At 42.2% G+C, this 23,736-nt stretch overlaps 2 protein-coding genes across 6 annotated transcripts in view; one reads left to right on the top strand and one right to left on the bottom strand.

Moving 5' to 3' along the window:
• adcy7 (adenylate cyclase 7) overlaps positions 1–13,213 on the top strand; it is a 52,414-nt gene extending 39,201 nt beyond the window's left edge. The window contains exons 10-28 of one of the 3 annotated variants that reach the window (XR_012178740.1): positions 62–194; positions 595–783; positions 1,208–1,251; positions 2,606–2,665; positions 3,616–3,693; positions 4,367–4,436; positions 4,568–4,665; positions 4,826–4,910; positions 6,288–6,425; positions 6,583–6,672; positions 6,937–7,133; positions 7,274–7,385; positions 7,593–7,751; positions 8,867–9,013; positions 9,283–9,390; positions 9,527–9,641; positions 11,293–11,417; positions 11,923–12,305; positions 12,840–13,213. Coding sequence is in view for 2 of the 3 variants with exons in the window: in XM_073464160.1 (XP_073320261.1) it covers positions 62–194; positions 595–783; positions 1,208–1,251; positions 2,606–2,665; positions 3,616–3,693; positions 4,367–4,436; positions 4,568–4,665; positions 4,826–4,910; positions 6,288–6,425; positions 6,583–6,672; positions 6,937–7,133; positions 7,274–7,385; positions 7,593–7,751; positions 8,867–9,013; positions 9,283–9,390; positions 9,527–9,641; positions 11,293–11,417; positions 11,923–12,069 (2,095 nt within the window). In the remaining variant the exon portion in view is untranslated. Of the gene's footprint in view, positions 1–61; positions 195–594; positions 784–1,207; positions 1,252–2,605; positions 2,666–3,615; positions 3,694–4,366; positions 4,437–4,567; positions 4,666–4,825; positions 4,911–6,287; positions 6,426–6,582; positions 6,673–6,936; positions 7,134–7,273; positions 7,386–7,592; positions 7,752–8,866; positions 9,014–9,282; positions 9,391–9,526; positions 9,642–11,292; positions 11,418–11,922 lie in introns of all 3 variants that reach the window. The other 2 variants (XM_073464160.1, XM_073464161.1) reach the window with 2 other exon arrangements.
• A 38-nt stretch (positions 13,214–13,251) lies between these two features.
• On the bottom strand, positions 13,252–22,454 carry brd7 (bromodomain containing 7). 3 transcript variants are annotated; one of them, XM_073464162.1, is made up of 17 exons: positions 22,346–22,454; positions 21,748–21,941; positions 21,545–21,638; positions 21,390–21,450; positions 21,103–21,247; positions 20,066–20,176; positions 19,075–19,244; positions 18,112–18,226; positions 17,662–17,737; positions 17,231–17,338; positions 16,994–17,129; positions 15,697–15,808; positions 15,536–15,583; positions 14,694–14,781; positions 13,902–14,045; positions 13,573–13,713; positions 13,252–13,432 (listed from the first exon to the last, which is right to left on the bottom strand). In XM_073464162.1, exons 1-17 carry the CDS (start codon positions 22,392–22,394, stop codon positions 13,362–13,364), a joined length of 1,863 nt encoding a protein of 620 aa, XP_073320263.1. In that variant the 5' UTR covers positions 22,395–22,454; the 3' UTR covers positions 13,252–13,361. The 3 variants fall into 3 exon arrangements, with proteins under 3 accessions (XP_073320263.1, XP_073320265.1, XP_073320264.1); XM_073464164.1 differs by having other exon boundaries at positions 15,536–15,580; XM_073464163.1 differs by having other exon boundaries at positions 21,390–21,447.
• Positions 22,455–23,736: the final 1,282 nt, after the last annotated feature.

Genomic DNA, 23,736 nt, shown 5'->3' with positions numbered 1-23,736 from the left:
ATTCCCATCACCATCCACAAATGTCTTACACACCTTAAAAACGCCTTTCCCTCACTGTTAGACGAGTCCACATCACAGAGGCGACGCTGAAGCACCTGAACAAGGCTTATGAAGTGGAAGATGGCGAAGGCCATCTCAGGGACCCCTACCTAAAAGAGCTCAATGTCCAAACCTACCTTGTCATTGATCCTCGGGTGAGTTCTTTGAAACAATTTGAAAAAACTTGCTCTTAAATGTAATTGTTGGTAAGATGATGAACAATATTAAGAGAAATCTGAACATTTTAATCATGTAAATCACTTTAAAACCTGTGAAGAAGTACAGAAAATATAGGGTGTTTTCGCGTTGTATCAAAATACCATAAATCATGGTTGATATAATCTATTTTAGTACAATTAAAAAATTTCTGCCTACAAATCCTCCTTACCCTCATCCAAAAAACCCATTCTGCAATTGTAAACACATTTAGGCTGACTTCTATCGTTTAGGAAAGTACTCAGTCTAACTCTTTTCATTCCTTAGAGCTTCGGCTAAATGCCCACAGTGTACCGTAAATGTAATATTAATTGTGTGTGTGTATATGTGTGTCGTCAGTCTAAGGACCCATCATTGAACAGCCGTAGCGCACCTAAACCTCGAGTGAATGATGGTCTGAAGATGCGGGCGTCCGTGCGTATGACCCGTTACCTGGAATCTTGGGGGGCCGTCAAACCTTTTGCCCATCTTCAGAACCGAGAAGGCTTCACCACAGACACCATTGTCAATGGCAAGCCACGCTGCAAGGTAAGCATCTTTGTTGTTGTTAGTTGTTACGAAGGCAGCAGCTACTCTTCTGCTGGAGCCCACGCTAAAGAACAGTGTACCGATACAAGACAAAGCATTAGATGTAAATTATGGACGGAGAACAGGGACTCTTTTTACTGTGCTGTAAATGTTTTTGCTGCAGGATGTTAAAAGCTTCAGGCAAGTATGAGGACATTAAAGGTGTTTTTAATTGATGTTATGATTTTCTAGTTTTCTGATGTTCAGATGAATGAGCATAGTGTTCATTAGGTATCTCGAAGACAAGAAGGGCGCACCCAAAGTGCTTGTGAGGGGGTTCAAGTTTGTCTCAAACAAAGATAAATTGAGTTTCAGTGGGTTTGGTCTTCAGCACTCCCATTACCATGCTTTCTGATTGGGTGAATGTTGTCCCTGTCTTTTCCAGGACATCCCTCTACGATCAGCCCCCAGCTCCAAGATCCCTGAGAGGTGAGAACAACAATATCTGCAAAATGAATTCATATGTTAAATCCCTTTTTGGTCACTATTGTTATTTCAAGTTTTGTTAAACTATGACGGAGTGAGCTCACACACGTTCGTCCGGGAAGTCAGCCCATGTAACGACAGTGTTCTTCAGTAGCATCCGGCCACAGGGAAGATAATAATAATATTTTTATATTTATATATTTATGGGTTTTTTTCTGGAAGTCAGTGTATTATTGTGAATATTCAGCTACAGGCACAGAGATTATCATAATGTATACGATTAATTCTTTTCATGGGAGCTTACATATAGCGATTGAATGATGTCTTTAGTGGGTGAGCATTGTGGAGGTAATCATGTTAGACAACTTGTTACGCGTAAAGATTTTCCTCTTGACTCACATTGCTGTACTCTTTTCTCCCTGTTGATGCACGATCAACATTTTAAATGTTTAATCTAGTTGAGGGTCTTATCTACGTGATTTGCAGTGAGCAGACAGGTTGTTGTTGCGTCTTCCTCTCTTACAGATGATGTGGAGGTGTATGCATTAAACTGTCTCTCAGCCGCTGTGTGTACGTGCCAGGTAGCAGAGAAGGGAAATAAGAAAATTACTGTTTAAGTCTTAGTGGTGGTTAGTTGGCTCACATTTATATCTATGAGATTTAAAGGACCAAGGCATGATTCAATGCATAAATCAACATTATGTTTTAACACCTGACTGAGTGAAACATTCGCTAACAAAATGTCGTCACTGACAGTCTGCTCAGTACAACTGTGCTGCACTGGCAGTCATTTCTTGCAGAGCGGTGGGATGCTGAGCTCTATGACGCGCCCTTCCATTAGCCTCAAATAATGCACAGACAAATTGATTATGGTTGTAGCTCATAATGGTTAATTCTCTTTTCCTGTCTGGCACAGGCAGTAAGCGTAAGGACAAATATTTAAAGTGGAGCTGCTGATTAGTGGGTAGAACTCACCTACACAAACAGTGTGGGCTGGAGTAATGTGATTAGAAGAGATAAGTGTGTGCCTAAAAGCACAAGCATTGGACCCCGTGAGAATGGGGGTTTGTGATATCTCGGAAATTTCATTCATGTATGCACAATGTAATGTTGCAGAGGCAGCAGCGTCTGAGGCTGAAGTGACTGTGAAATGAGGTTCACCCACTGAAGCTTGATGACATTACATATCAGAAAATATTTTTTCTGTGGTTAACAGTTGTGTGTGTTACTCTCGTTCACAAGCATTATTTCCGTTATTAACTGATTAAAATGGATTCTCACATTTATTTCATCAGTGGCTCCTTACTGCTCTGCTGTGATGAATGTATTTTTGTGTCTTATTGTTGGACCCTGACAGCTTCGATGAGTCTCTAGAAGAACCGTTCACGTTGCCTACCCCTCCGTTCAGCAGCTATAAGTGAGTGGGGCCTTTGTAGTCCCGCAAGGTCCTCATTCCTTCAGTGCAGTAGTTCTCAACCTTTTGGCTTGTGACCCCGATAAACAAAAACAGACGGATGCTTGCTCAAACTCACTTGTTTAAGTGTAAATGAGCTTTCACAAACTGTAAATGACACTTTTGAGTTCACACAATCGTTTTAAATTGCAAATTAGTGCCCAGTAATCAGTATGCTTCATGGAATTATTTAAATTTTGTTGAATTGATTCATTTTTGTGGGAGTAAAGGGTAAAATGAATCATTTATCACAGTCATTTAAAAAGTGATAAGACTTTACACGCGCTGTAAATTTTAGCTATGACAAAGATATTTTGCTCCAAAATATCACACCCCTAAAAAGTGTCTATGTGATGTCCTCCTGACCGACAAGGTGAGAACTATTGCCTTAATGGAGAGCCTTGCTGTCCCAACACTAACCTGAGCAGCAGTGTGATGCTGTTCTTTTCTCACCATTTCTCACTGCTACCTTTTTTGTAACAGGGCAACTAAGATCTCAAAAGCCTTCAGAAACCCTGTAACCTTTTGTTAGTGGACTGACACGTTCCTATTAACACTGATCACTGACTGGGGCTTGTGTGTATCTGGGCCTGTGCATCTTTGTGAGTGCTTCCTTCCTGATAGAGTAGAGGGGGTTTCCAAGCAGAAGCACTCCCACTGAATCCCACAGAGATCATCTAACACACAGCATTCTGCATCCGACGCACTCCCTCTACGTAACCCTCACTGGCGCAAACCATATTTCTCCTTTCTCACTAATGCTCAGAATGGCATTAACCACGTTGCCTCCAAGCACAGCTTAACTGGACCTGCATGACCTGATCTGGTTTTCCAGCATCTGTTCCAGTCCACTTGTGTGTTTCAGTGTCTGTCCGTCTGCCTCTCCCTAATTGTCTCTGTGCTTTCCGGTGCAGGAACAAATCCCAGAAAAGTAAGTTTGATGAGGAGCTGCACAATGAGATGACTACTACCATAGATGAGCTCAGCAGCAAGTACGTCTATTTTTACAGCATGACAAATCACACATTGTGCATGTAGTGCATTTTTTATGTAATTAGACAAATGTTCTCATATCGAGATATTGTGAGTAACTTTATTCACAATAATGGTTGCTTTGTGCAGACAATCATGAATCCTTCAGATATTGGTTATCCCCCTTTTTAATTAAGTGCCGCCATGAGGTTCACATTTTTGGTCTTGAGAGAAGATGACCATGTGATGTACAAACATTCATGTCTCCCTCAGGATGATATGGTAATCACCAGACTTTTCATAGATTAAAATGTTAAACTTTGGTTTAAGAGGAAATACCTGCGGAACCAATCACATTCCCATCAGCCTCAGCTGTACTGCTGCGGTATTAAAGCTAAAAATTCCCCTGCAGCCCAAAAAGCATTTTCTGCATAGACCACCATTATAAAAGTAAAACTAATGATGGGACACGGGACTATTATTGATTCTTGGAGGTTTATATTTGTAAATCTTTACTTGAGCAGAGGAATGCGATTTAAAATCAGTGACATCTTCACAATGTTGCGTCCATGGGCTGAACGTGGACTTAGGAAGTGAGAGCTAGAAAACTTCTTTGCCGTATGCAGCCGTTTGAGTAATTTCCTCCCTCTCTCTCTCCCTTCCTTCCTTCCTTTCTTCCTTCCTCTCTCTCAGGCAGTGGTCTAAGACTGAAGAAAGTAGCAGTTTGGCTCTGTGGTTCCCAAAGAAAGATTTGGAAAAACAGGTCAGTTGGACTCAAAGCTGCAAAGAGACCAATGAAGACATTAATAATCCCACATTGTTATATATGTCTGTTAAAGCATTCTGGGGCTGAACAAGAGGTATCAGGTGTTGTTCTGTTTTTCCTCTTTCAAGTACCGATCCCTGGATTTGCCGATGTTCAAACACTATGTTGGCTGTGCCACTTTCATCTTCCTCTGCATCTTTTTGGTTCAGATGTTTGTCACAGAGGAGTGAGTATGGCAGTATTTTCCTTTGTTATTTACTATCAAATATCTACCACAAAGTTGTCAGCAGGGCAAGAAGAAACACAGCATGAGGATGATATTTTGTACTAATAGGTAAAGAAGAAGCTGGAGATTTTTGTCATCCTCTGTTTTATATCTCCCTCAGTCGACAGATGTTGGGGATGTCATTTGGAGTATTGGTCTGTGTGCTGCTGCTGACCCTGGCCATCTGCTTCGCCGGTCATTTACAGGTCAGTCTGTTAAATCTTACGTCAGCGTTTAACATTCAAATACTCAGATGATGAGAGTTCAGGTTTCAGCTCTTTCAGGCAGTACATCACAGTTGTCATGTGGGTTTGGAGAAAGTGGAAAAATAGCCTCACAGTCACAGCAAACCTAACTGAATGGATGGATGGATGGATGGATGGATGGATGGATGCAGGCCATTGTGAAAGGGTTGTTATTTGTCCAGCTACACGTGTTAAGTTCCACATTTAATAATGCTGGCCTGGCCTTGACCCCACATTGCATGAAATGTTTTTCTCTGGAGTGTTAGTCAAGTTATTTAAAATGTATGAGAAGGGAAAATGAGATATGAACTTCTTTCTAGATTATTATATTTCTGTTGTGTGAAGGCCACACTAACAAATGCCATATAATACAAGAAGCACTCAGGAAAAATTAAATTTCACTTACCATCTGTTAGTAGCCTTCCTTAATCTTACTCCCCATTATTTGGACTGTATTATCCAACAAAGACACAAGGGAGTACGTGTGCTACTCAGCTTTTGGTGAAATTGTTATGGCAACTGCTCTTTCGAAAGTCAAGGAATTTCTTTTTTGTTTTTAAAGCGAAAAATGCGAGGCATAACTGAACTGAACTGAACTGATGAACTGATGAACTGAACTGAACTAACTAAATAACTTAAATCCCCTACACTCATCCCTTCATATCTTCCCTGTTGGAACAAGGTCAAGGATGAACTATAAATCTCAAAATAAACACTGTACATACATTCTGGGTCCAACAGTGTCTGAGCTGTACAACCATTTTGATTTTTCTTTACATTGAAGGAGAGACACTGAAATATTCTTCAGTGAAAACATTGTTGTATTCAGCTACATGTTGTTTTACGTTTAATAGTTATTGAATGCAATCGTAAAATCAGTGTTTTAATGTTTCATAAGGACCTTGGAGTCTTAATGGATACATAATGCAGAAGGAATTTATACCAAAAATGTTCGTGTTCAAGTAAGAAATTCAAAGGTCAAAAAACGTAACACAAGTGTGATACATTAAGTACGTGCTTGGCTAAATAAAGCCAAGGGCGAAGTGGTGTGTGGGGTGACATATGTGTTTTATGGTGGCAGTGTGTGAATGGAAACATGTCATTGAAGCTATCCCTTGCGCTCACTGTGCTGTAGCTTTCTTTAGCTAACCTACTGACTTAGTGGACGACACCTGACATGCAGACCTTGACAGGCAGTGTTTCCTCCCCTCAGACAGATTCCCTCGCTTGAAATAGCCAGCGATGAGTCACTCACACATGATGTCTGGAGATGAATGACTGTGCTTGTCATACCTGTTTTATCCCATCTTTGTCCTCACTTCTCTTTCTCCTCTGCAGCGCCTGTTTCCAGAGAAGCTGTCGAGTTGTCAGTGGCTGCCAGTTGTGTCGGAGGCGGTAGTGAAGCGGCCGTGTGTGCGCCTCCCTCTGGCCGCCATCACCACTGCGGTCATCATTGTCTTGGCAGTGTTTAACCTGGTGAGACTACGCTCACATGTTGGGTGATAAGAGAGGGGTCATTTTATTAACACTCTGGCATGACAGCTATGAAGTGTAGCACAGCTACAAATAGCAGACTTCAAAGCATGCGGTCCAGTAGTTGCTTGTAAGTCAAATCTTTTCATCCCCCCTGCAGTGCATCATCCCGACACCTGAGCCATGTAATGGTGCTCCCACAAATGCTTCCTCTGAGCCAGGATTCGAGTGGCATCTCTTCTACCTGCCTGTGAGTGATGGATTTGTTATCTAGAGACAATAATGAAATGACAATATTTAATGTCTGTTTATATCAGACTAGATATAAGGTATGGTATGTGCAAATAGTTCTGGCATGTGTTTAAAGGCACAGTTAGCCTAAAAATATCCCTATTAGTGATATACCTACCTTTCCTCTTACCTGTCGTCCTGTTTATCCATCTAGATTGTTTTGGTGTAATTTTGTTCATTTTTTATTTGGTCTAATTCCATCCCTCGCCTTTCTCTCCCTCAGTACTCCGTGTACTGCTGTATCCTCTCGCTCATCGCTTGTGGAGTCTTCCTCCGGGTGAGCTTTGAGCTCAAAGTGCTCTTCCTCACGCTGGCCTCCGCAGTATACTACATCATCATCCTCAGCACCAAGAGTGATCTCTTCGTGGCCTATGGAAACATCCTCTATGCTAACTCCTCTAGCAACTGGAACTGCAGCAGGTAGAACTAAAAGTCAATAACAGTGTATCAGAGCAACCATATCACCAATTGGTGATGGTGGTTCCCACTTCGAGAAAAAATGAATGAAATGTGTAAATGGAAGTGAAGTCCAACCTTGAATGTTCTGCTTTGTTCTACAGCTTAGATGAGGACACCGTCCTGAAAACATTAGGGCTGGTTAAACACCCCCAGGTGATGAGCTGCATATATATCACCCTGTTCCTGGTCACTATGCTCATCATCTCACAACAGGTAATAAAACAGATGACAAACAGATTAACACAATAAAAACGGAAATGTCCACATGAAGTTGTGCACGTCATTAAAGTCAAATCATGTGTTGGCCTGTCATGAATTGACATCTGCGACTTAAAATGAATCAATAATGCTGCAAGAAGTTAAGAAAAAAAAAAAATAGTATCAGGTTACGATCTAACCTCACTGTGTTCTGTCTGCTAGAACGAGTCCTGCTTTCGCCAGGACTTTCTGCTAAAGTATAAGAACCGCACGGAGCAGGACGAGATCGAGACCAGGGAGAACCTGAACCGCCTGCTGCTGGAGAACGTGCTGCCGGCCCACGTGGCAGCACTGTTTGTCGGGGAGAACAAAAAGAACGAGGTGAGGCTTCACTCAGTCTGCTTATTTAATGAGAAGAATGGAAAATCACTTTATTTAACCATTGATTACCAATGGAAAGGTGAATTATCATAATTTATCAACATTGTAAAGACAGAGCCACTCTACCTAAACATTAGTTACCTCGTTGGACCCACAGCTTCAGTGTCACTTTGTATAAAGTAAATAAAAAATACTACTAAATGTACAGTTTGGTATAATTAGGTAGTAATTATAGTATAATTTTACATTTTGTAAATAACAAAGGGGAAGATATTTTCTTTACCTTTTGATTGGTTTCACACTTCTCAGGATAGACGTCCAGAATGTATTCAGGTCATGTTGATTAACTTGAGTCAGTTTTAAAATAAATGGAAGTAATTTCATTTGAGTTTCTTCATGTCTGCTCAGTTGGTCCTTAAGTTTACTGACAGTGACTTTATTCTAAATGTAAAACACGATAGGGAGCATTGTTTTAGCAAGCAGTTTTTTTTTTCTTTCTTTTTTTACCATTATCGTCTTAAAAGGCCAGTTCACCCCGGAGGTTTTTATTTTTAGTACTTTTTATCCATCTAGATTGTTTTGGTATGACGTGCCAAGTTTTAGAGCTATCTGCCTTCCCGTAATAGAAAAATATGGCACTTGGCTTGTGGTGCACATAGCTCTAAAAGAATGTATTTGAAACTCAACAGCAGTGTCTCTTTGCAGAAATAATGACGCTTACTCTAAATAATCCATCCTGTGAGCAGGATGCAGGAACTATTTTCTTTTTGTATCACCGTGTAGAAGGAAGCATACATCTACTCATGGACAAAGGCTAGTTATCTAAGTCAACTAACGTTATAGCTCAGCCGAGTAGGAAGTCATTAATGTTTACATCCTGTGCTGTCAGGAGCACGACCCTCTTGTCCTTGCGCAGTGATACGGAAATAAAATAGTTCCTATGTGGAAATGCTCAAAACAAGGTCTGCGGATTATCAATCTAGATGGATAAATAGCGCTACCGGCAAGAGGGAAAGTATGTACTTTTGTAGTAGTAGTTAATGCAGGCCTTACAGACTCAGTCTCCTCCTGGGTAAATCACTAACTTTATATTTTTGTTTTTTCCTTCCTGACAGGACCTTTACTACAAGTCCTATGACTGTGTGTGTGTGATGTTCGCCTCAGTGCCGGATTTCAAAGAATTTTACACCGAGTGTGATATCAACAAAGAAGGCCTGGAATGCCTGAGGCTGCTGAACGAGATCATCGCTGACTTTGACGAGGTCAGGAAGAAATAAAAACGTCCCTTTCATCCTCGTTTCCTCCATTCGTTGCCAAGCACTTCTCTGTGATACACGACAGATGTGTCTTTAAAGCCCCGGTCTGTTATCGGTAGCTCTGTTTATGCACTTATTCCAGTTCCAAATGTTAACCGTGTGCACCTCGGGGACTGGGCGGCATCATTATCAGAACTCATGCTTAAGAATTCAGGAATAAATAGAAAGTGTTGCCTCATAACACTCAGTGTTTTTGTGTTTCTCTAACCAAACAGCTGCTGTCCAAACCAAAGTTCAGCGGTGTGGAGAAGATCAAAACAATTGGCAGCACGTACATGGCGGCCGCGGGGCTTAGTGGGACGCCTGGTCAGGAGAACAATCAGGTGGAGTAGCTCCTGGGTCAGATCTGGGTCACATCGGCTTTGTTTGCAAGCCAACAATTGTGTTCACATGTCATAAATACAAACCGTAAAGCTTGAAGCGGTCATAATGAGCTCGGTGGATGATATGTTCTTTCAGGACAGGGAGCGGCAGCAGGCCCAGATAGGGATCATGGTGGAGTTTGCCATCGCTCTGATTGGCAAGTTGGACGGCATCAACAGACATTCCTTCAATAGCTTCAGGCTGCGTGTGGGTGAGTGTGCTCAGCTGCTTGGCAGCTCCAGCAGAAACCTTTCATTGACTGAATGCTGCGCTGCACTAGATCCAGGTTTCCTTGGTTACACCGTACATGATTGGCATTTATGTAGTACACCGCCTTCACTGGCTCCATTATTAGTTTGTCATGTTGCTCACAGGACTGTAGTAGAAGTTAAACCTACCTTACCGGAGTGAGTCCTTCTTTAAAAGCTAATGTACTGTAACGTGTGGAGCGTCTGCTTTGTGGTTGTCTGTAATGTTGAGCTCATTTTACATTTCCACTCATACATTACTGTGGTTATCTAAAGTACATCAAATAATATGTAAAGCAAATGTCACACTGAAGCCATGAGAAAGAGACAGAACCCAGAGGAGTGTCTGAGAGACCTTAACCTCTGTCTGTTGTGTCTGCAGTCCTGACACAGTTATTCCCACACGGTTGATTCTGAGCAGACATCTCGGATAAAAGTTTTAGTTCAAATATTTACATTTCTCTGGAGATAAAAACCAACATGAACACTGTAGTTTCACAGTGAGTGGTTTAAATCTTCCTTTACATAGTGCTGTCCTTATCAGCAGGCTGTGTCTTAACACTCTGTGACATTAAAACAAAATCCACTCACTTCCAGTAATGAGATATGTGTTTATTAAAAGGAAGGGACAGTGTTTCTTTGACAGCTGACGCCATACTTTTGTAATTCCTCTGCTGCTGGTTACATGATGCTTCTAAACATCCTGCAGTTGATATCTTGCTCTCTCCAGATGTGAGCGGTCATTGTTTGCATTAAAATTTAAGGTAGAACTGCACCTGCTGTGTTCTCCGCTCCTTATCTAACATCCCTGCATTAAAACCCGTCTGAACAGCGTCCACTGTGGCCACAGATGACAATTACAGGATAGTCAGTGCTGTAGCACAAGTAGAGAGGCGAGATGAAGTGAGAGCAGTGACTCAGTAATACCAGAGACACAGCAGTCTCTATCTAAAACATCAGTAACCATCAGCTTCTCAACATACCAGACCAAGTAAGGCTGTAGCTGCGAAACCACTGAATGTCTTAGATTGAATAAGGTTTGACGTCTTGAACCTTTTATCTGTAGTCTCGTAACTTGGTTTAATTTATTGTAAATCTAAATAGTGTCATGGGATTTATCACTTTTCATCTCTCTCATGTAAGTTAAGCATTTTAATTTATAAGCTGTGAAACTTCTTCTAGTTTCAACACTCAAACTTCTTGATCAATGCCGTGGATTTTTAGCATATTTGAGGGAGACATTTGACTTTGAGTTTGCGTCGTGTCTAAAATCTCTTTTAAGAACAGCCACAGTATTGTAGAGTAAAAAGCTTTTTCAACCCTGTGTTAGTCTGCCTTGAAAAGTTGTGGGCAACTCAGAAAATCTGCTTTGCTGATTTGTCCTTGACAAAAGTGACTGCAAACCAATAGCATTGTATTAATGAATAAAAAAGTTCTTTCATTTCTGACGAACATTTGAACTCATCCGGTACATCTTTGAACTACTAAAATGTGAGATCTGTGGATGGATGAGTCTCATTTCACTTCTTGGATCTTATATTTCAACCTGTCTGTTTATTCCCGCACACTCTCACTTCCTCTGTTAATTTATCACAACCTGTTGTTTCTCCACAGGCATTAATCACGGCCCGGTGATAGCTGGAGTGATCGGGGCGAGGAAGCCTCAGTATGACATCTGGGGAAACACTGTTAACGTGGCCAGCAGGATGGAGACCACCGGGGAGCTCGGAAAGATCCAGGTACGTTCGGCACAGCCCGACAGAGGCGACCAGCGATATTGTATCTGGTAATCTTGAAGGTCAAGAAGTCAAATCTCGTATTTCCAACAGAAAAAAAAATTCCATTCTCAGCCAGTCCTAAGAACATCTCATGAGATGAACATTTCATTTGCTTTTCCCCTGCAGTTGCACTTTATTGCAGCGTATCACATTAATCTGTGGACTCAAAGCAATTCATGACTTGACTTGAGAAATTGCTTTTCCTCCGCTAATGGCACTGCTCTGCCATAGCCACAATAATGCTGTCATAATGAAGTCGGAAATTAAAACATTTATTCAGTAAGAGAAGTCAGATGTTACTTTTGCTGCGGGGAAGTTCTCACAATGGATTTTGGCTCTCCAGATGTTGTTTTAAATCTGAATATGTAGTAGCAACAAGACAAAAACAGTCATATTTCTGCTGTTTAAAAACGACTTCTGTTAGTTGTTTGTTTTCTCAGCTGCAGTTGTGTGCTCCCCTCTTCAGGTCACAGAGGAAACGTTTAAGGTGCTGCGGAAGCTTGGCTACTCGTGCGACTGTAGAGGATTAATCAACGTGAAGGGGAAAGGGGAGCTGAAAACCTTCTTTGTGTGCACCGACATGAGCAAGCAGCAGGGTATGGGGCTGAGCTGAGGCCGGACCGCCACAGCCAGCAGAACTGGACACAGACTCATGTACACAAGTCGAGAGTTTATATACTCCTGAACGCCACAAGTGTTGAGACAGAGCTGAGTGAAATACAGCTGTGTTCCTGTCATGTTGCTGCATAGTAATGACTTAGAGGAAGTGCTGCCTCGCTGTGATGTCACAATGAACCAACACTTTCTACTCTGGACCCTGGTAGACAGACGAGGATTGGTGGAGAGATGGTCAGTACGTACAATCGCCATCTTTTTCTATTCATGACCACGTTTACGTCCAGTGATCAGTCACTTTTGTACTTTTTCTTGTCTTTAACTTAGATGTTGTTCTGATAGAAAAGATGCGTCTTGTACTAATGCCAAATACAGTTGTTATTTTTGAAGACCTCCTGGTCCTTTAAAAAAACAAAACAATGGATTCTGTTTGGATCCTAATTTGAGAAGCCGTCTGGTTTTACCTGTTTGAGAAAGGATGGGAACACTGCTCTGTTACTGTGTAATGAGCACGACATCTGCCAGCTGTTTCAGTACAGAAACAGGCTGAAACAGAAGGTAAAGATAAAGGTCTGACAACACATGAGGAAAAGTAGTCTCACTTTTTCCGGCCATGCTGCACACCCTAAAGTTACTGTATCTTCAACACCTTTGATTGAACTGTTAGTTAAGGTTCAGGTGTAACAACCCTTCATGTGATCATGTAGTCCGGCCGCAGTAACAACTGTTTAATATTACATATATGACAAGGTATTTGCAACGTTTCAGGAGGAAATGGACGAATCCATGTGCCGTATCTTCGTCATCTGTTAACGTGTTGCCGCTTGTGTGCATTTATGCTGCGTTGAGGGGAACCTGTGACGCTGCCCTCGGTGTCTCAAGTCCGTATGATGTAACAACCTGCCTGCTGTGAATGTTTTTCCTGGCTGCAGCTCAGATGATCACCCGCACCGATCCGGATCGCTCTCAGTGTCTCTGAAAACTTGATCTGTCTTGTGGCCTTAACTTTTGAGACCATCATGTCGTCTGTAATCGTGGTTACATAATAATAATGATAATAATAATGTATTGGCCTTCATGTGAACAAAATGTGACATTGAATTTTGTACAGTTACAGAATGTAATAAATGTTTTCCTAAGTCTGCAGTTTGTCATACAGTACTTGAACAGAGACCCGGTGTATATATAAAAGAAGGTTTATTAAATGAAATGCATACAAATGTCTCACAAAAAGCACCTTTCATACAAAACTTAAGTTATTCAACTGTAGAATGAGTGGGTGGAATTTAATTATACAGGAAGGACCGGAACAGCATCCTGAGAACTGGAGGAGGTCTCCATCGGTTCAGCCATCCCCTGCACTGAAAACAGTGAAAAGGAAAATAAAATTAGATGTGCCAAGTTCTGACTGAATCTCTGAATTTGTAATGTTGAGTTTGGACTTTAAAGCCCAAATAGCAGACACAATGTCCATTAAGGTGTTTTTTTTAATTTTTTTTACCAGTGGTGAGGTCAATGAAGGGCTCGGGTGGTTCTGCAGGTAGAGCGATGCCCATGGCCCTCCTGATGCCGTACACGCTGCTGACGTCACATGGAGCCACTTGACCAGTCAGCTCAGCCAGGTTCCCAGTCACCTTCTCAGCTGCAGACAGGAAGTGTCAAAAGGAAACATTATTAGAGAACATTAGTGAATAATTTGGGTTGTAAGAAGATAAATATGACGCTACCGCCAACAGCCTGTTAGCATAGCTTAGCATAAAGCTAAAAACAAGGAAACAGCTAGCCTGGCTCTTCCAAAATCCGTCTGCCCGTGCACTGAGAGGCTCTTACCCAGCTCCATCTCCTTCGAAGTCGGTGCCATCAAGCAAATCATGTTAGGTGGCTGCTTGGCGCTCAGACGCTCCTTCTGTGCTTCCTGCAAGTCATGCAGGAGCTTTGTAGTCTCGTCCAACTTCTGCTGGAAGTGCAGAGCCTCTGTGATGGACAGAAAGAGAGACGAGAAACATGCAGTTAATGCTTCCTCTGGGTTCCTCCAGTTACCTTGTGGTAACCCCTCCTGTCCTTGGCTGCACACGTTGAACACAATACATCCTTTCTTTCTCAACCCTGGTGTGGCACCTTCAGGCTTCAGAGAGCCGAGGGGGGAGAGAGAAACTATGATGGGCTGTTTGAAACATCTAAGAGGATGCATAATGGGATGCTGAATGGCTAAATGGCTCAGCTAACTGCTTTAGATGAAGGCTTTTTCTGTTGTTTTTTTTTTTCAAATTACCTCAATGGCAGGAGCATTTAGAGTGTAATTATGAATTTCTTTGTTCACAACATAAAGCAGTCAGAGCTGACAACGTTCAAACTTCTGCCTCCTGCTCTCTGGGCAGATCAGATCTGTGATCCTCCACGAGAGCAGGTTGTTGTTTCAGTTGTCGAGAAGAAAGGCCAAACATCCTCTAGTTCCAGCTCTCTGTTTATATGTTTGTACATTTCTTTGGATTTTGGATGAAATCAATTTGAAGTTGTCACCTTGTGCTCCAGGAAGCTTACTGGGTATTTAAAAAAGAGACAGACAGACTAAATGGTGAATTAATGAATCAACCAGAAATGAAATTTAGTGAGAAGTTTTACCCCCAGTGAGCTCTTTAGGCTTCTGCAGGCCTGTAGCAGAGTACAGGAAGTCCAGCCTGTTGCTGTGGGATGCTTCGGGTTCAGCTACCTACAAGAGACGAAGTGGGGGGACAACATGTTTAGTCAGATTAGGACGATGCATTCCACACTAGACAGCTGACGCGTCTCAGGAACATCCAGGCCTTTTGAAGCTTCTTTAGTCACGCTGCGTCTTCGCTCCAATAAAATCAGCCCTAATGAAAAGCTGCAACACCCGGGCAGGGGATGAGAGTAAACTGGAGCGCTGCCAACAAAAGCAAACAGAGGCAGCACAGAGGGCTGCTGTGTGCATGATGGAGGGGCCTGTACTTTGGTTTCCTCTGCTGCTCTGAGGAACGATTCAGCCGCACAGCCAGCGGGCACTGAACGAAAACACAGGGCCTCTTCCAAATTCTCCACCGGCGAGCGTTAAACGAGCAGCACCGCTGCGCTCTGAGGGGAAATGTTCTTTCCGTGCGTGGATGGATCACAGCTAAAGGCAGGCCCCTGCTTTATTTTCACAGCTGGTTGACGCAGTCACCATCTGCAGAGGCCATCCATAACGACAAAATAAAATGAAGAATCCACACATGAGGTGTAATGCAATCACACACGCTGCACACCGAACAACGGCACAGCGGGGGCTCATCCTCCGAACATCACATCCAGCACTGACGAGGGTGAACAGCTCTAGTTTCACGTTACGTAGCACAACGCTGATATTTATCATTATGAACTCGTGTCTGTTTCCACTCGTACTGTGTAGTGGGACACACGAGGAACAGAAGCTGTTGATCACTGTGAACAGGTTCGTACAAACTCACCTCCTTCTCATTCTTGTCCCCTTGTGTATTTTTTGCCTTCTCCACCTGCTGGACAGGCAAAAATAACTGAGTCAAGTGATACTGTTGTATCCTGAGCAGTGTAACCTCAGCAGGAACATAAGTCAGCTTCAGTCAGTTAAGACGTGACAGTAGATGCTTACCGGTTCGGTCTCCTTCAGGGTTTTCGAATGTTCTCCGTTGGTTATTGCATCCAGAAGATTGTCCGCCAGTTTGTACACGTACTCATCTGAATTAGCCAGGAACTCTGACAAGCTGCCAAACACACACACACACACACACGTAGAACAACATTTACCGTTAGTGTTTTCGAAGCAGAAGCTGGGGTGAAAATCAGAATCAATTTCTTGGCCAAGAAAAATAAGAAGTTGTTCTCGACTCTGCTGAGTCTAACTCGCTGAAGCAACAACTGATGGTGCACACAGTGAAACAGAGACAGTCAGAGCGTTCTTCTTCTTTTTCATGAAGAGACAAAAAGGCTTGAGGACACAACAGGAATAAAGGACCATATATTATAGAGCTAGACAGCTTGTTCATGTCCCTCAAATGAGAATACTTACAATTAACCCGTTATTCTAGTGTTTTTATCGCAATCCACAATAAAACGTTTTTCTGTCCCATCCCTACTTCTAAGTCATCATTCTATTTTTAAAATGTAGTGAAAGATGACTCAACAGTCCAGTTTTATTCAATCAAGCTGAGTCCAATATCAAATAAAACATATTTAAATCCGCTCGGTCTGGATCTTTACTCCGATCCCCATCAAATTGTACGCACTCGTTGATAGCAGCCACCTAAATACACCTCTGGTGAATGTATGAAAATGCTAAAAAACATCCAATCGCAATGTTACAGAAATTGGGAAGAAAGAAGATTCGTCCCTTTATACGAATACGCACCAAAAGCAAATGGGGTCTATTCTGGGCTGTTCATGGAAAAACCTGCTCAGTAGTTTTTATGTAATCCTGATGACTAACAATCCAACAAACCACCTTGATGGAGGTAAAGATAAATAAACAACATACTTAAGTACAGTATCATTTCAACTATGTTACTGGATACAAATGTCTTAATGTAACTGTTTGTCCTAAACATCCAGTCACCTTTAATGTTTAGCCTGGACACAAAAACTCTGGAGGTTACAAACACAGACGGTGCAAAGTCTTAAAGGTGATCAGTAACATTCTTGGTGGAGATACAGTAAGCCAAGGGTGTCATGAGTGTCCTATAGCAGCATACCATGAGATAATTATAGACGACAGACCGAAGTGTAAGGACCGGCGGGTTACAGTCAGAATGAGGCCCAGTGTAAAGCTGACCTCCTCCAGACTGGGTGACCTCAGTAAAAGACAGAAACATCTGGGAAGCAGTCAGCCAGGAATGCCTCGTGACGTTTTGTGTAAATGCCACAGAGCGCGAGTGCGTCGGTGCTGCACATACCTGTCTGAGCCCTGCGGACTGGACTCGTCGCCGTAAGAAGAGAAGATGAGGTCGGACTCCTCCTTGCTGATGTTGGCGAAGCTGGAGTCGTAGGTGGGCGCGTAGGAGGTGAAGGGCCCGTAGTTGATGTAGGACACTGTGGGAAGCAGCAATATCGGCTCATGAAAAAAGCTCAACCAGCAGGAAGGAGAGCTCTCACATTAGCATCGTGCTGGAAAATTTGGAGCAGTAGAGTACCTTGAGTAATCCTGTTCCTCTTGTCCTCCCTGAAGCCCTGCAGGGTGTTCACGCCGCTCTGCAGCCGATTGGACATCATGCCGAGTTTCACAGGACAGTAACCAACATCTGCAGCAGGAGAAAGACATTTAGTTCTCTCTCTTCTTCATTCTCCTGACGTATTTATATTCACTGATTAGTCTGCTGATTCTTTTCTCTGTTAACTATCTAGTCAAAGGTGACGTCTGCAAATTTGTTTTTTTTTGGTCCAAGTGGCATTCAGTGTACGATCGTTGAAGGCTGAGAAAACCAGCAAATGTTCACATTTCAAAAACTGGAACTAGTGAATCTTTGACAGACGTTTATTAAGAATGCGCTACTCATCTGAAGAGCTGTTTATTCATTTTCCATTGATCAACTGAAGGACTCTACGGGCCTCCAGATGGACTCACCTCCCACTGATGGATCTGCTGGGTTGAGGATTGCCAGGGTGGTGGAGCCGTCAGACTTCCGCCTTCCAAACTCCAACTATACAACAAATAAATTGTACATGCCCATAAAAATCTATTTTTTCAATATGAGAAATGACAGTGTTGCGTAGAAACATTTGGGTCGGACCTGGAGAACAACAGTCTTCCAAACCACTACTGATTGACCAACCACCCAGTGGGAGCAAAAAATCTCATGACCCCAAATTAAACGTTCCAAATGTCTTAAACACCAAATCCCCTGTTAGCCTAAAATAAAACTATAGATATCATTTCCACTAAGGGCTCTGAAACTAGAGACTTTTCTTCTCATGACATCATTTTGAAATGAGCAGATAGTCGTGATATGTTTAATAGCGGTAATGTCATTTAGGGGAAAAAAAGAGAGGTCTGAGTGTGACCCTGCTTCCTCACATCACACTGCAGCACTCTGTTGGACAGCTTTCCTCCCGACTCTTCGATAACCTTGCGGATTTCCTCAAGCTCTTTCTCTGCCTTTGCCGCTTCGTCCTTGGAGTCCTTATCCTGTCTGCAAATGAAACACAATTGACAGCCGGCAGATGAGACTCTTCGACCATGTATGAAAAGGTTTTTACTTTGTAGAAAGAATAAAAAGCATGCACACTGCAGGAAGAGGAATGAGGGCTTCTGTTCATTAAACGCCTACGTTCTACTTTCACTTCTTAGATAATCTACCTGCAAGCGTTTTGTTGACGTCAGTAAACGCCATGAGGATTTTATACGCAGTGTCTTCTGTTCTTATACTGAAGGTAAAAATGTGGTTGGACGAAAAACAGCACAGTAAAAGGTTGCTCAGCTGCTCCTCTGTCGTGACTTGAATCGTCCGGTTCTGTTACATCACTGATTTAAAAGATGCACAGCCATGAGAGAAAACAAGACCCAACATGCTGTGAGGCATTCCTAACATTCTCAGCCTCCGGCACCACAGTGGAAAAACGGATTCACTTTAGTGTCAGAGGAAACAAACTCATTAAAAAAACTGACCCTGCACCGACAGAGTGGGGAACTGTTTCCACCAACGTGCTGCAGTTTTGATGATGGTTGATTAGTCATCTTAACCTTACCTGTGCTGACGTGTGACTGACAATTTCAGCATTTAAATAAATGTTTAAAAATCTGGAAAATGTAGTTGGATGTTCTTTTGTTCAGGATCAGGGACAGCTTTTTTTTTTGCTATTTCTTGATTGAGATTTTACTCATGTCACCCAACTTAACTTTAGGATCATGTAAGAAATTAAGCTTCACGACGATTATTTCACCTCCTCACATTGAAATCTGGGCAAGAGAAGCTCTGCTGCAGTGTTACATGACTGGGACTTAAGGACACATGTATGTAAAGTCAGCAGGTTTAAGGACCTGGGTGTGCTGGGTGTCTGGGAGCGCTCGCTGGTGTCCGAGGTCGTGGGTCTCTCTTTGTTCTGGTCCAGACTGGTGCCCCCTTGTTCCTCCGACTTCACTGGCTGTCTGGCAGAAGGGTCGAGGCCAGACATGAACTCTATGCTCTGCTTCAGGCTGTCCAGTCTTTCCTATTGAAAGACAATTAAAAGGGTATTTCATTTCTTTCACTATGAAACAGGAAAAGAAAAGAACTGGAGAGAAGAAAATCTGCCTGATAAACCTGTTGGTAGCACCGATGATGTTATACATAACCAGAACATTTTGCAGCTATCTGCTGCCCCCATCTGTTCCAGTGCTCCGAATGAAGTTTATAGCAAACAGAAAGATGACGATGACATCTTGTGGCACAGAGAGCGACTTACACATGTAGATAACTACCGTAATTGAAGAGGTGGTGAATATTTATTTATGTTTAACTTTAATAAACTCCAGTGAAGGCCGCGTGTTGACTACATCACTAATTATCACTGGATACGGACGAGTTTTAACATAAACATGGCTATAAGTCTGTATATTAACAGACACATATTCTTTTGTGTAGGACTGAATGGCATCTAGCAGGGGGGTTGCCACCAACTGAGCAACCCCTCATCTCTTCCCTCCCCTACGGTGGCCTCTGAAAGCATGACAAACGGTAGAAACACTTCTTTCTCTAGAGCCAGAGTTTGATTTTGTCCTTTCTGGGCTACTGTAGAATATGGCAGACTTCATGGAAGAGGACCCGCTCCCTCTGTAGATAAAAAATGGCTCATTCTAAAGTAATACTAATGAAAACGTAAGTATGAATATTATATTCCATTGTTTGCCATTAGAGCCTCCTAAATCATACACACTGGACCTTTAAACTTTAAATTATATAAACACAGTGAAATTGTAAAAGCCCCTAATATTGTCTACAATCTGAAAGATCTACATGAACAACAGGACAATACTTGAAGAAGTTTCATACCTGGCTCAAGATCTTCATCCCAGAGTGTAACAGTTTCCGAGCTGCTTTGTGGTAAATGGTCTCGGGTTTGTTGTAAATCATGGCGTTTTCACACATGATCCTGAAATCCACCTGCATCAACAACACATAACACATCACATAGTTGACAACATGACACAAATCAGCTCTTGTGAATCAAATGCAGTAAAGAGATGTAATCCTGGTATACGTGACAAACATTTTACCATAGTCCAAGCCTATTCAACTATGTTTTACATTGGCCAGAATTGGAAAAAGTGAAGTACTAAGGGGCCAGACATTAAGATCTCCTATGACTGATCTGTAAAATGTGGAATTTAAGTGCTAAAACAATGCACTTATATTATTTTTCTTCCTTCCTGTTCTTGTTTATTAGTTTTCATGTCTGAGAAAGAAAAATCACATTTTAAAAAAAGTACAGAAAACAAATTAATGCCCCCTTTTTAATCTTAGAAGTACGTTGCCAGTTTGATTCTTGTACATTTCCTCATCTTCAACAGCCGAGGCCAAAATGTTTTAATATAATAAGACTATATTCTTAGCAACAGACAGAACTAATCACCTTACAATTGCACTATTTTTTTCTTCTGCATATTTTATAAGTATTTATTTTCTTTTAAGATCTAATGTTTAAAAGCTATTCCCTGTACACTGAAGGCAAATTTGACGGGAGTCTAATTCTTTGACTGTGTACACATACTTGGCCAGTCAAGCTGATTCTGATTATAATCAGAGGGTATCTGCAGATGCATCCGATCCAATACTTCTATTTACCAACCTGTTGATTAATAGTGTATCTGACACATTGAAATAACAGCTGTTCACTACTAAATCTATCATGCCTTATTCTTCCCCGAGCTACTTGATCCAAACACGGGAGGTTCCCCGTTCCAAACTATTAAGTTGATCAGCTCAAATTATTGATACGATATGAATGAAAGTTTAGAGAATGTGACAAGAAGTGATTAGATAATCCGCTAGCATGCTACAATACACCTGTGTGAGACACAGACAGGTACCTTGAGTTCATCCAATGACTGGTAGCACTCTTTCTTTACTTTGTCCTTCATTGAACTGAAGTCCATAGGCCGTTTGATAACTGAAGAGTAGCCAGGAGCGATGAGGTCCGTCACCGGGAAGGAGAAGAAAGCACTGGGATCTTTCCTACAAAGAAAAAAAAAAATACAGAGTTTATTTGCAGCACCAGGCATGTAGTAACTTTACTGTGGAGGTAGGGAGGGCTGAGGGTCAATAAAATCACAAGCATCATGAGGAGACTCAATCAATTAAGGAATCAAGGCTGCACCTTTGGAGCTGCCTGATGAGCTGGTTCAAAGCTTCCTGCAGAGGAGTCTGCTCTTTCTCTGCTAAGAAAAGTAACAACACATCAAGGTAAGACCTCAGAAAAAAAACAAAAACCTGTCGACATAAGCTGTGAACAAGATGAACATTTGACACTACCTTCCAGTTTATCCAGCTCGGAGCGGATAGGAGTCCTGTTCTGCTCTCGGTCCTCTTCTCCATCTGCATCCTGTCCTTTCTTCTTCTTTGGCGTCTAACATTACAAAACCAATATTAAACACTGTGTGTGTAAACCAGCTCCTCCCGTTCAAGACTTCACATCCTTCACTATCCATCTAGAAGAAAGGGGGGGGCAGGATTACCTTTTTCTTTCCTCTGTCATCCTCTGGAGAGCCGAGGCTCCTCTCTTTATCCTTCTTCTTTTTCTTCTTCTTGTCCTTGGGTTTGTCGTAGTCCGCCGGCTGCTCGTCGTAGAAAGTGTCCCGACTCGAGCTTCCCGTCGTCACTTCATTCCCAGACACTTTCAGCACCAGCTTCAGTGGTCTCTCTCCGTACTCTGCAGACATCAAGCCAGCAAAGATCATCATCGAGCTAACGGTAGCTAACAGTAGCCGTGACAGCTGAGGGATGCTAGTAACAATAGCCGCTACGTGGTAGCTAGCTTACCCAAGCAGGCGTTGTTGTGGATTTACACCTAACATTGTATCGAAATCCTAAATCTGAACTTGTGTTCACACCGTATAATCACACAAAGCTGTGGGCTAATGACTAAAAACATGCGGGAAATAAACAGCTAAATCAAGCCTAGCTAGCCTAGCAGCACGCTAGCTACTTAGCTAACTTGTGACTATGGTCGTGCTAACAAGCGCGAAACCATATATATTCCCGCTGGTGTATTTTAAAACAAATTAATAAAGAGTTTAGCTGGATTAGTACTCGCACTGTATGCAATTAAAATACCTTCATATCCGTGTTTTTCGGACTTGTGCTTTTTGTGCTTCTTGCCCATTGTTTGTATTTTGGTCTGGCACCGCCGACCGGTTGCTCTCTCTGATCTCTGCGCAGCGGAAACGGCGAACAGCGCCGCGGGGCTGCAGCGCCACCTGCCGGCGAGGCGGTGGTAGCGCAAGGAAGTACAATCACCATTGTCGTCGGTAGAGGGCGAAATAAGTCCAGTATTTAAATTCAACCCTGGACCAAACCCTGCAAAACTTTTACCCCGTGATGTGACATAGTGCAACTGTCAGTTTACACCATGCACCATTTATATGGAGGATTTGACACAGAATTATAAAGTATTTCTGAAGACACCCTCTCTGCATGCACAAGGTACATCCGAGAGTCACACTAGTCAAACCACCACATTAATACAAGAATATATGCATGCACTTATCCACACCCAAAAAGGGCATAGTTAAAGGGCTTGTCTCGCTATTTAGTATTGCACTTTAATAAAGTTGAGATGCCTGTGAGTGACGCATGAAGAGAAGAATGGTCCAAATTGACGCTACAGAAGCCAAGATATCCTGATTTATATCAACCCAAAACACTAGATCAACTCAATAGCATCTTTCATCAGACCTACTTGATCGTTTGAAGTCTCTCCAAGGCCAAGATGATTAATTCTGATGACATCATCAAGGTGATTTTGTCTCAGACATTAGATAGCTCGCCCCGGAGCCACAGAGGACAAACAACTGTTTTCACAAGTTGAATATAATCCTTCTGATGAGCGAACAGAATTTGTGTAAAATTGGTGCAGTGCCCCTTAAACACAGATTAATGTTGTGCCATTGTAAAGTTCTGTTAAGGTCTCCGTCCTCACAGACCTAATCGGATCTCAAATTATTGCAAAACTAGGTGGCGTCATCATGAAACGAAAACATTCCTCACTTTTGATTTATGATTTTTTTTTTTTTTTGTGAGTGCTTGGGCTTTATAAAGCAAACAGAAAAAAAAATGCTGTTTAATTTCAGTAAGACATGAACTGGATCTCGTTTAAATAAACCAGATTAAGCTCCAAAAGGGAGGCAGGTGACACTCGGTTATGGCTGGACTCCATAGGACACTGTACGTCCTGGAGCTTCCCTGCCTTTGCAGAGCTGTTATGCTGTTAAATCGGCACATATTGTACCGGCTGATGAATGACAGATGTTTTATTCATGGAGGAAAGATAGTGTGCATTCTTTGAAGCACATTCCAGGTTTTATGAAGAGGGTAAAGGATGGCGGCAGAAGGTTTGAAAGGAATGAAGATTGACTGACTGAATCCACCATTTCAGCCATTCCTGCCTTTCAGATGAAGAGGTGATTTTGACACACTGTTGATGTTCGAGTCTCCTATCTAAGAAA

Source organism: Pagrus major, chromosome 4 (assembly GCF_040436345.1).
Source record: "Pagrus major chromosome 4, Pma_NU_1.0".
NCBI classification, from domain to species: Eukaryota; Metazoa; Chordata; class Actinopteri; order Spariformes; family Sparidae; genus Pagrus; species Pagrus major.
This window is presented reverse-complemented; position numbering and strand designations above follow the sequence as displayed.

Excerpts from the sequence above, each read along its gene's own strand:
- brd7 (XM_073464162.1), bottom strand. The coding sequence starts at position 22,394 with ATGGGCAAGAAGCACAAAAAGCACAAGTCCGAAAAACACGGATATGAA. Across the intron at positions 21,451-21,544 it reads CGAGCTGGATAAACTGGAAG|CAGAGAAAGAGCAGACTCCT; the intron begins GTAGTGTCAAAT and ends TACTTTTCTTAG. Across the intron at positions 13,433-13,572 it reads CTTCATTGACCTCACCACTG|TGCAGGGGATGGCTGAACCG; the intron begins GTAAAAAAAATT and ends CACTGTTTTCAG.